Source organism: Numida meleagris, chromosome 5 (genome assembly GCF_002078875.1).
Source record: "Numida meleagris isolate 19003 breed g44 Domestic line chromosome 5, NumMel1.0, whole genome shotgun sequence".
NCBI classification, from domain to species: Eukaryota; Metazoa; Chordata; class Aves; order Galliformes; family Numididae; genus Numida; species Numida meleagris.
The window spans coordinates 33,891,183-33,903,481 of NC_034413.1; the positions used below are offsets into that span (position 1 = coordinate 33,891,183).

General features: G+C 38.3%; 1 protein-coding gene across 10 annotated transcripts in view; it reads left to right on the forward strand.

Annotated features, from left to right (window-relative positions):
- PCNT (pericentrin) overlaps positions 1-12,299 on the forward strand; it is a 115,345-nt gene that overhangs the window by 60,178 nt on the left and 42,868 nt on the right. For 8 of the 10 annotated variants that reach the window (XM_021398732.1, XM_021398733.1, XM_021398736.1 and 5 more), the window contains 5 exons: positions 3,456-3,685; positions 4,128-4,247; positions 4,752-4,772; positions 6,621-6,848; positions 10,490-10,660. In XM_021398732.1, the coding sequence (XP_021254407.1) occupies positions 3,456-3,685; positions 4,128-4,247; positions 4,752-4,772; positions 6,621-6,848; positions 10,490-10,660 (770 nt within the window). The remainder of the gene's footprint in view (positions 1-3,455; positions 3,686-4,127; positions 4,248-4,751; positions 4,773-6,620; positions 6,849-10,489; positions 10,661-12,299) is intronic. The other 2 variants (XM_021398734.1, XM_021398739.1) reach the window with 1 other exon arrangement.

The following is a 12,299-nucleotide window of genomic DNA, read 5'->3' on the forward strand; positions in this document are numbered from 1 at the left end:
CAGAAGGCTAGTTATAGGAGCAGAAAACAAGTGAGAGATTTATAAAGTTTTACCCTGACTTCTAATACTGACGTAAAATTTGCAGACAGCAAATTCCATGGGGTGTCTTATTTCCCGAATGAAAATGTACATACCTAGCTCCTGAGAAGCAAACACTTAAATCTGATAAATCCATAGCTACCATGATTTGGTTATTCTAGTCTAAATATTGTTCTCTTAACAAGTTTTTATATTAAATATATTAATATGCACATGCTCATGTATTTGCTAGTTTTGTTTCCTAGACTTCTTTTTCCCTGAAAAATGTGAGCTAGATGAGTGTTTCAGGTGAATAAAGAAGAATTATCTTGATTAATTCCATTTAGAGTTACAAAGCTGCACTGGGCTGTCTTGGAAGTTACAGTATCTTTATTCCTTCCAACCATTCAGATCTCCCTCAAACTATTTTTATTTAACATATTTTTGGTAACCACTTCAGTGTCCGAAAATTAGTTGCTGTTGACTTTAGGAGAGAGAACATCTAACCTGATGGTTAGAGAGCCTGGGGATTGCTATTCTCCTGGTAGTTGCAGGCCCAGTAGTTCATTAGAACTCATACGGTTGTATTTCTAATAAGTTGTGAGCACTAAAATTCATCACCTTTCCCCCACCCCACCCATCTATGGTACTCTTCCTCTGGTTTGGAGTTTTTTTAGTATGTGGAAAGAGTAAGTAAGTAAAAGTAACATTGTGTGGAGTTGACTGGCTTGGCTTATTCTTTGAAAAGCTGATCCCCTGTTTTTTTTGTTGTGTAATGTGAGTAGAATGGACTTGCTAATAAAAGAACAGTTGTAGCTTGGCGTTTGCTACTTGCTGATGATGTTGGAAGTGGGGGGAAAAGTGTGCTGGGGCATTGCCCAAGTGAAATTGCATGGCTTGAGTTAGTGTTAATAAAATAACATATTTTTCCCATGAAAATACAAATCTCTGATCTGATGATCTGAATGTGTTGCTTGAAACCGTATTTATATACCAGAGGAACATGTGGTTTAAAAAAAAGAATTGAAAAAAATTGTTCAAACAGACTGCACTTACTGAGATTGTCAAAATGGGTGACTGCTTTCTACTCAATGTTTTCACTTCCAAGTGAAAGCTGTTATTTTTTTCTGCTAGCTTAACTTGTGTTTCTGTCTGAGGAGGTGGCCATGACTGTTTATTTCAGTTTTATCTAATCCGCATTTTGTTGCTCAGAAAGCGATAGCTCTGCTTTTGAAGTTAAAAAGAAGCCATCAACTCATTAATTACCACATTAATTAGGATATGGAAGAAAAAATTCCTGTGCTTGTTTTCAAAAGAGTCAGTTCTTCACCCAGGGGCCAGTCCACATGTCCTTGCTGTGTGTCTGCATACATCTCTACACGGTATCTGTGCTTTACCTTCTGCTGAACACTAGGTGTTAGTGGATACAGGGAGATGCTATTCTATTCCAGTACCCTGCCTAGCAAAGCACAGCGCCTGACAGAAGATATTCTCTGTTGTTCTGCTATGGCATATGTTACTCAGTTGCTTGATAGAGTTCAGACTGTCCTTGGGACTCTCTGGACCATCTGTTTCAGCCCTAGGTGACTTGCTCGGGTTTATCTCTTGATGACAGGAATCTATAACAGCTTGCTGACCTCCATTCTTCCTTTGTCCAAAAGGGTTGCCAGAGAAATTGCTGTGGTGGAGACTCTTCACCTGTTTGCATGCATTTTGCCAGAGCTCCAGTTACAGCTGCAGCTCCATGAATACTTGATTTGGAAATGATGGATGTTAGTTCCTATGATTGTTCAGTAATGGTACAGTGCATTCAAAAAGGTTAAGTAGCATATGGCACAATGGTTGAATAGTTTCTGTTAGGCATTGGCGACAACGTGATAGATAACTGTGAGTTTGTAAAAGCTCTTAGTGGTAATGTACTTGTGCACTGTCAGTCAAAGATAGAAATCACATAGCAGCAGTAGAGGTTTTTAAGGTATGCTGCATATATGTATACCTACCTCACCAATGGTTCTTTGAAGCCCTTTATTTATTCTGTGATTTGTTAGCTGAAAGCAGACTTAAAATGGTGGGAATAGCCTGGAGCCAGTGTATCCAAGTGTGACTGAGGGAAGGGCACTTAACACATTGTCTCACATGACTGCAAAAAGAAAATGCTTTTTTTCTTCCAGCTGGTGTGTTGTGCCCATTGACAATGCACATGTATGATACACATCTTCAAGAAAGAACTGATAAGTGATTTTGTCACTGAGAAGTTCTGCATTTCAGTCAGTTTTGAAAGCTACGAAGGGCACTTATCAAATTTGGCAAGTGGTTAAAGAATCAGATACAGTTCCATATCTCCTGATTTTTCTCTTGTTCAATTAACTTTTTAGTTTTACCTTGCATATTTTGGTATCCTCTTAATGCAGAGGAAGCAGAGTTGCTATAGTAAGAGACCAGGATGACTGAGAACCTACTTGTCTCATTGTTGAACCTCTTAATTCCCAGGGACGAAAGCTTCACAGTCTTTGCTCAGTCTATTCAAGTGCTTATTATCCTTACTACTGGGACAGTTTCCCCAGGAACTTAGGAATTGAGCAGAAATCATGTGGATTGATTTGAATATGCTTGGAAAAGGGAATTCTCCCATCCAGGGGTCTGGTCTAGATGATCAGTTAAGGTCCTTACTGGAATCGTTGGCACATTTTTCCTCTGCAACTGAAAATATTTAAGATGAAAAATGGAGCATTTGAAAAGTGAAATAAAGAGTTCTTGCATGACTTTCCTTTAAGTACTGGATAGCTGCACTTCTCATTTTATATTCAGGTAATTTTTAACTACAGTTGCATAAAAATAGTTTTTCTCCATATGCAGAGTCTTGGTTTGGGTCTCCTAAATAGTGTATCTAGTGCATCCGGCTGACAGACAAAGCAGTTTCTAAGTATAAATCAGTTTGTTATAACTTAAGTGGTCTTGAGCTTTGCACATTTTCATGTTTATGATATTTCTTTTGCAGTCTCCATAGCACAAACGTGTACCATCTTTTTCCCAGGTTTGAGAGAGTGGCTAAAATCAGGGTGTGGATCTTAAACTTGTGTATGGAGCACGTCTGAAATGGAGTGGATTGGAAGGAGTGAGGATCCTCTGTGCATTGAAAAGAACCTCTGGGGCAGGAGGGGTGTTGAATTGGGGCCGAGGGGGCAGAGACCGAGAGAGGGAATTTGAATGGCTCCTGGTTAGGTAAGGCAGTTTTAACAGAGATGGTTTTTAAAGATACAGTGGCAGGTGTCTGACATTTTGTTTGGAGTCTTTAAACAAAGAGAAATACTTATCTCCTGAGATGGCCAGTTTGGTTTTATTGTTGTGTAAAGTACCTGCATTTAGTCTTAATTTAAACTCAGGTTGATTTTGGTACCCTATACCGATAACACTGTTATGTTTATATTCTTGTTCAGGTCTACTCAAGGAAGTAGAACTTTTAGCAAAGGAGAAATTAGAACTTGAGTGTCAGGCAGAAAAGGACCATTCCAACTTATGCTCTCAAATAAAAGTTCTGGAGATGGAACTGGAAGAACAGCTGCATAGTAATCAAGACCTGAGTAAGCAATTGCTGGAGGCTGCTGAGTTAAAGCAGCAAGTTGAAGTCCTTGAAAAACAGCTTAAAAACCAGCGGCAATTCATGGATGTAAGCAAGCTAGATACTATATTCTCATGGTTTTTAGGTGATAAATATTAATTCTAGTTTGTGATTGCAGTGGTCCCTAAAATACAATGCATTTTGTTTTCTTTAAAGCATAAGACCATTGTATTTTAATCTTGAAAAAGATTAGACACAAAAAGGAGGAGAAATTAATTGTTTTTAAGTAGTACTAATTTTTTTTCTTTTTTTTAATTGCTGATGGTAACTTGTATGTATGTTGGAGTTAGATTTCTTTTCTTTGTCTTTCCTTGTAATTTTAGCTAAGCTTTCAGGACTACAAAAAGTTTTCAGTTACTTGTATGTGAGCATGGCTTCTTCACAGCATAAAACAAACAAACAAACAAAAAAAACAACATTTTTCTTCTACTCAATAATATAATAAAATTAAAAGTTTCTAAAAACGTTTTCATTATCTCTGGGTTGATAGGAACAAGCTATAGAAAGAGAACATGAACGTGATGATTTTCAGCAAGAAATTAAAAAGCTGGAAGAACAGTTAAAACTTGCAGCTAAATTACAGACTTCGGGAGAGCCCAGGGAGTACGGGGTGAGTAAAATCATTTTAATGTACAAAGGAATTTTACTACGTTTAAATACCAAAAACTGTATCCGTTTTGAGGACTGGCTCTTAAGAGACTTCTTTCTTTTCTGTTGTCACCCAGAAAGCAGATTCCACCCCTGAACCAGACTACATGTAGGCAATGAGGGAGTACTTGCATTACTTAGAAAGAAGTGCTTTATTTGAACACATGCACTACAGTGAAGCTTCACAGCTTATGCATCTGATTTAAATTAACTGTGGAGAATACAGATACTACTCTACAAAGGACAATTGAGGAAAGGCTTCTGGGTTCCAAACTTGTTAAATTTATCCAACTACACCAGTTGTCATAAAAGATATTCTTTGTCTTTCTGACTTGTCCTATTTAAGTTTATAAATTAGTTAATTTGTTCATATGCTCATTTATTTGATACTTGGTTTCAAAAATTAACTTCTGCTTTTCGTTTTTTTGTTTTTTGGCTTTTTTTTGCATAAATGAACATTATACAGAACTATGACATGATTCTACAGGTATGGAAAACAGCATGAACATCTCTAACTTTCCTTTCAACTCTTCTACTTAGATACACTTCTGCTTTTTTTCTCTTCTTTATATGTCAAGTCTGCTTCAGTTTGTTTCAGAGATAATGATACGTGTTTTAGAGTGACATGATCTTTTCAGGGGTGGGAAACTACTTTCAATTTAATTTCTTGTCTATAGGTACTTCATTTTTATGAATGGAGTACTGTATCTAGCTCTAGGACCCCCTACACAAGAAAGAAGTGGAACTATTAGAGCAGATCCAGAGAAGAGTCACAAAAATGATTAGAGATCTCTTAGGAAGACAGGCTGACAGAGCTGGGAGTGTTCAGCCTGGAGACGAGAAGGCTCCAGGGAGACCTTATTGGGGCCTTTCAGTACTTAAAAGGAGCTTATAAACAGGAGAGACCATGACTTTTTACACCTTCTGATAGGGATAAGACAAATGGGAATGGTTTTAAACTGAAAGAGGGGAGATTTATGTCAGATGTTAGGAAGAAATTCTTTACTCAGAGGGCAGTGAGGCCCTAGCACTGCTGCCCAGGGTGCTGTGGGTGCCCCATCCCTGGAGGCTCTCAAGGGCAGGTTGGCTGGGCCCTGGGCAGCCTGATCTTGTAGTGGGGGCAACCAGTCCTTGGCAGGGGGTTGGAACTGGATGATTTTTGAAGTCCCTTTCAGCCCAAGCTGTTCTGTGATTCAAAGTCTGTCAGACTGTTAAGTGGCTTAGTGAAGGGGAAGTTCTGGAAAATTTACTATTAGTTGACTTAACTACTTACAGCCTCTTTCAAAAAGGGATTAAAACACAAGTGGAGAAAGACACACAAGGGAAGTGACTAAACAAGTGAAATTTGTGTGTAGGATGAGATATGTGTACAGTATGTGCATCAGGACTTAAGACAGTTCCTACACAGCTGCTTAACAAAGCTGTAATGGCAGTAATTACTTATCTTGTACTGAAGCAGTTCATTTGAACTTTTAATTTCTGCATGTAGCAATAAGAACAAATTCATAGTCATTCCCTTTGCTATTCTCTACGCTCAAGGTATATGTGAGTGGAATTATTTTGTGAATAAAGTGCTGACAGGTACTTAGAACTTCATCTTCATGGCAAACTTGATTGTTTGCCATGGAGATGAAGACTGAAAGTATTTTCTAATCTACAGAGTTGCAGCACTAGCTTTATAGCAATGTAGTATTTGAAAATATAAATTTCATATGTAAAGTGTTGTGGTATCTGGGATTCTGATGACTTCTGGTAAAATTTTACTGCAGTAGAATGTATTAGACTTTTAAAAGACTTGCAAAGTCTTTTAATGCAAAGTTGTCATCCTTTATATATTTAAGCGCCTTTTAGTAAAGGAGTGCTTGTTCTCTGTTGCCTATGGTGAATTTCTCTGAATGGAAGGCATTGATTAAGTTACATATTTATTTTTCAATTCTTGGTATTTTCCTTTAAACTGGAATTCACTGAAGTAGTGAAAATTAGTTCTGAGGTTACAGAAAACATCCAGTACTATTGGTAATAATCCATGTAATACTGAGATTTCTAATCTTGATACATAAATAAAGCAAATAAAGTCCTTTTTGATGACCACTGGGCCTTCAGAGTATACTTCTATGCAGCATTTGCTAGAATACTACAAATGCTAAATGAGAGTAATCAAATTTGTATTTGAGCCACTCCATTCGGAAAGCAAAATGTCAGGAAATTACTTTTTCATCCTTTCTCCATTTCTGATTTATCTATTATCTGCCTGCTTAGCCATGAAATTACTCTTGGTTCCAACTGGAAGCTTCTTATGTTGCCTGAATGTCAGTATAATGTGGTTTCTGTATAGGTAGAATCTTTACAAGCAGAAGTAAAAGAGAAGATGGATGACTACAATAAGCTATTATTAGAAAAGGAACAAAAACATCAAGCAATTACAGCTCGTGATAAAGAGATTGAAAAACTGATGGCACAAGTGCAAGAACTGGAACACAGCAGTACTGAAGTCTCAAAGACCGTAAACCACTTGGAACAACAACTACAAAAAATGAAGAAAGCAGAAACTGAATTAAAACAGGTAATTTTTAAATACTTAACTGGGATAGGCATTATTCAGGCATTGCCTTCATGGGAGCTGTCAATAATGTGTTAGTGTTCTCGGAGACTATCCCTTGCATCGAGGAGTGAGAAACTATTGTGTTAATGGCAGCTATTACAATGGCAGCTATTTTATGCAAACTCTGGCTTTATAGACTGTAAGACATAATATTGACAACTGTCATGTTTGCATGGATCAAAGCTCTTCTTTTGTTTCTCTGGGAGTTCCTTAAAGATAGTATTATGAATATGAAGTATGATGGGTATTCAGTAAGTAACCATGTTAGAATTGTATATGCTTAATCAGTAGCTCACCTTGCTATATGCCTCTGGAGCCAGATCAATTTGCCCCTCTCCCAGAATTGTTGTGCTAGGGTTGTGTTTTATTTTACTACCTCAGATTTAATCACAGCTTAAGTAATGGAATTGCATTCCATTTATCAAAACTCTTCGTCTTCCCCTAAGCATCTAAGTAACCTTTTCTGCCTTATTATAACAAATATTTTTTTCTTCCAGCAGTTTTTCTTGGTTAACTATTGTTCATGTGTATGTCAAGTTTGAAGATTTGAGAGTAGCATGATCTAAACTAAATTCACTTTGATTATTCTTTAAATAGTTGCTTCCATGATTTATTTTAAAAATACTGAACGAAGTATTTTTATTATATCTTCAGTTACAAATGATACAGACTAGCCAGTCTTGGTTCATTAAGTACTACTATAGCAATCTCACTATTGCCAAATAGATGGTATCTGGAGAATTGTTTTAGATTTCTCTATACAAGAAAGACATCAAGTGGAGCAAGTTCAATAGAGTACCATCAAGAGAAGATGGTTAAAGGGCTGGAGCAAATGATTTATGAGGGGAAGCTGAACAGAATTTGTTTAGCTTTGTGAAGGTCATATAGATGCCTACAACCATATTATATGAGGTTATAGAAAGTACAGAGTCAGGCTTGGAGGTTCCCTGTGAAAGGAGGAAAAAATACAGGGGAAATTGCAATGAATCGACAGAGGAAAACTGTCGTACTGGGGGCAGTCTGTGATGAAAAGGGGATTCAGAGTGGCGGTGATTTCTCTGGCTTTCAGATATCTAGAGTTTGGCTGGCCGAGGACCTGACCAGAGCCAAGTTTGTTCTGCTTTGAGCAAGGGTTCAGAGCAGAGAGCTCTAGAGACCTTTCCCAACCTCAGCTATTCTGTGACTTTATACAAATATGCAAAAGCTTTGCCTGTTAGTTTTCTGTCTAGTTTGCCTTGAAGTGAATGGAGACTACAATACTATTTTTGGTAAGTTGCACTTGTACCTGAACCCCTGGCATTTTGTCGAATAGGCTTTCTTTATCCATGTGAATTAAAGCCATTCTTTTAGATCTCTGAATATCCCGGTAAATTGGTCATTCTCTAAAAATCCCAAACAAGCCAAATTTAAACATTTTCGAGAAATGATTTCTTTAATTTTAAACAAAGTTACACCACTGAATTTACCAACTGTAGTTATTATGGTAGCTCATCATTAAGCATTTTTGTGTAGCACGTAAATGTCAAATGAGCTCCAAGAACGATTGTATGTCCCAAGATTTTTTGGTAAAAATACACTCAATATGAATGGCAACTATGGATTTTTACTGCCTCCAAAATGCCAGCATACAAAAATATAGGCACTGTAGATAATGGAGACTAGTGTTACTGAGAAATGGGCCTGGAAAGACTAATTTTTAATATGGGACTGTATTTTCTTATGAAGATTGGTGGCTTAACTCATGTTTATCAGATCTATCTATCCTGTCATCACATGCATAGAGTTAAATATTTCTTGTTCTTTCCTTGTCCAGTTCCTTTCTGTTGTTTGAGTCGCTGATATGTAACACTGATGCTTTTTGTTAGGGTTGTGCTTTGAGAGACTGGGCCATAATAGGTTGTAGGCCCTTACTTTTGCTCTCTTGAGGAGCCTCCTAGCCCATGTGTTTTGGCATCAGGCAAAGAAGATAACTTGTTAGACCCTTTATCTGTATGGGCATCCAGAAGCATCTCTTATAGTAATGATGGAGCACATAAAGCTCTGATTTTTGCCTGGGTCACTGCTTGCTGTTGCTGGTTCACTGTCATGACCTTAGAACGTAGCAACCGGAGAATGTTAAGAGAAACTTCACTCCTTTGTGCAGAGCTTTGAGAATAGTATGGCACACACATAGCTCTGCTGTGTACTAAATGCAGGAACATCTGAGGGGAAGTGACCTGTTTCTGCAGTAATCAATCTGGATTTTCATGTTGTCATCGGGGGCTTTTTGTCAGTGATCAGAAGCTTCAGAATGGTGTGGATAATATCTTGCTTGTGGTTGATGTGAACGCTAGAAGATAGGCACCAGTGTTACTCAGGTTTCGCTGTGTTCTGTTCTGTCATGTATGTCAGCAGGATTCCTGAGAGGCTGGTGAATACCGTAAGTTGCACATAATGTCAAGAAAAGTTTTTATTTTTCCCATCCAGGCCAACAAATACTTCTCTGGTAGGTGCTTTCCTACTCAAAAGTGTAGGTGATACCTTCATAATTTCTTGCTTTATGCTGCGAGAGATATTAGGTGAAGATGACACAGCATTGCACCCCAACTGGCTGTTTCCCTGTAGTTTCCCCTTTCCTCCTGTGTGCTCTGTGGGTGGGGAAGATGTGCACATTGATGCCAGTCCAGAATGGCTTTCTACCTAAGGGCTGCTGGCTGGAGGCTGGACATCTTCAGTGACTGAGTGACAGTTTGGGCAGCTGTTTTAAATACAGGTTGATGAGCATGCTGTTTTGGTAATGCAATACAAATTAAATTTCTTTTTATTTTTTTTACTCCTTTATTGATGCTTCTTTCATTTTAAGACAAGAAGATGCTGTCCGTGTGCTCAGAGTCTTAGTTCCCTAATTAGAGAAAAGTCAGTCAATTTTTTCACTTCATGAATCTAGAATAACCATTCTGTTAGAGATCTGTTCACTGGGCTATGGGCGGAATAAGTGTTGAACACTGTTGTTTTAAGAACAAATATGTATGCCTGCTGTTTGGATGACTACCCAAGTGAAGCTTTCCTTCTTCAGCTGACCCAGATCCTGAAAAGGACTGTGAGAGTGCCACAGAGGGAACTGAAGGAGAAGCTTTAAAAATAAAGAAAAAAAAAACATGGTAGCTTGACAGACCATGGATCTGACAGAAATGCAGTACTGGTGCTTCAAATCCTGACGTAATGTGATATATTTGTAGGTGGTGTTTGATCTACCCTCCACCTCTTAAATTTAATTAAATCTTCACCTCTTAAGTTTAACTTGGTAAATATATGGTAACATAATCAAATTGGATATGGTTATGAGAAGATGTTTAGATTATTAAACATATGGAAGTGTATAATTGAAAAAGTATAGCATTACGAATACGTGCTAAATTTTCAGAGGTTAAACTTAGATTAACGAGTGTGCTAAAAACATACAATTGTTTTGCATTCTTATGCCTTTATAGAGCATTGGAATTAAGTATTTTTGTTCTTGCATTGGGGCTTTTCAGACACGAAGATATTCTGACAGGATTATTCTGTTTAAATAGGTCTGTATATTGACTACAATCAACTCTAACATAAAAGTTACTTTGCAGGATAAGGAAGCATTGCAACAGCAGCAGTACAACAATTTGATTCAGATCTCTGCCCTGCAATCTAAATTGGATGAAGTGAGGCATGGAGTACCTGTGGAAGGCACTTCTGACCAAGGGCTGAAGGGACAGTTACAGGCAGAACAGGAAGCACTTGAGAGGAAAGAAGGAGAGGTAATCTGTTCATTTTCAGTAATGTCCTGTACTTTGGATCTCTCATGTAGTTCTAGAATCATTTTGCACAAACTTATAACTGAGAGTTTAAGCCTTGCATTTAGTTCTTGAATGCATAAATGCATACATACACACCCACATACTCACCCCCACATACTTATGCTGTATGTTCAGGTAACGTCAGGTAATATTCACCCTCAGCAAGTTTGCAGACAACGCCAGTCTGATTGGTGCAGTTGATATGACAGATGGAAGGGATGCCATGCAAAGGGACCTTGACAAACTTGAACGGTGAGCCAATATGAACCTAATGAGGTTCAACAAGGCCAAGTGAAAAGTGTTGCACTTGGGTTGGGGCAATCCCAGCTACATGTACAGACCAGGAGAAGAACTCATAGAGAGCAGCCCTGCTGAGAAGGACTTCAGGGTCCTGGTGGATGAAAAACTTAAGGTGAACGAGGAGTGTACATGTGCAGTCCTGAAGACTAACATGGTCCTGGGTTGCTTCAAAAGAGGAGTGGCCAGCAGGGTAAGGGAGGTGATTGTTTGCCTCTACTCAGCTTTTGTGAGGCCCGACCTGGAGTACTGCATCCAGTTTTGAAGCCCCCAGCACAAGGAAGATGTGGAGCTGTTGGAGCGGGTCCAGATGAGGCCACAAAGGTGATCAGAGGGCTGGAGCACCTCTCCTGTGAAGTCAGGCTAAGCAAGCTGGGCTTGCTCAGACTGGAAAAGAGAAGGCTGTGAGGAGACCTCATTGTGGCCTTCTAGCATTTAAAGAGAGATTATAAACAGGAGGGAAATAAACATTTTACACCCTTTGATAGTGATAAGACAAGAAGGAATGGTTTTAAACTAAAGGAGGGGAGATTTAGGTTAGATGTTTTGGGGAAATTTCTCACTGTAAGGATGGTGATGGCCTGGCACAGGCTGCCCAGAGAGGCTGTGGATACCCTGTTGCTGCAGGTATTCAAGGCCAGATTGGATGGGGCCCTTCTCAACCTGATCTAGTGTTTGATCTATCCGTTGGCAAGCCTGCCTACAGCAGGGGAGCTGGAACTTGGTGATCATTAAGGTCCCTTGCAACCCAAGTCATTCTATGATTCTATTACATAATTATTTTTACATTTGTAATATAAAACTGTACAGAATTACAGAATTGTTAGAATGTGCAACAACAACAAAAAAAAGCATGGATGATCCTCCAGTTGATTGTACATCTTTGTTTCAAGAGCAGAAAGCTTCGTGTCTCTCCAGAAGTCTTACTTCAGGAATCAGTAGTCCTTTTTCTTAAAGCATCGAAACCTTGCTACATAGTAGAGCAAGAAGTGGTAAGAACTGTGAGGAATGTGTACCTGTTGTTTTTCCTACTTGTGAAAGGAGTCAATGCTCAGATTTTTTTTGATAACTGTGTACTGGGATTAGCACTGTGATGTTACTTTCTGCCTCTTAATAGGAGAATATTGTTTATGATGCTGCTTGTGGTAACATTAAACATCAAATGCTAACACATAATTTTTTATTAAGCATTTTATCTCAAACTACATCAATGGTCAAACCTGCATTGTTCGGAACATATATGAACACATCTTTCATGAGCAGTTTTATTTTCAATTTTTTTTTAAAGAAAATAAAATCACCA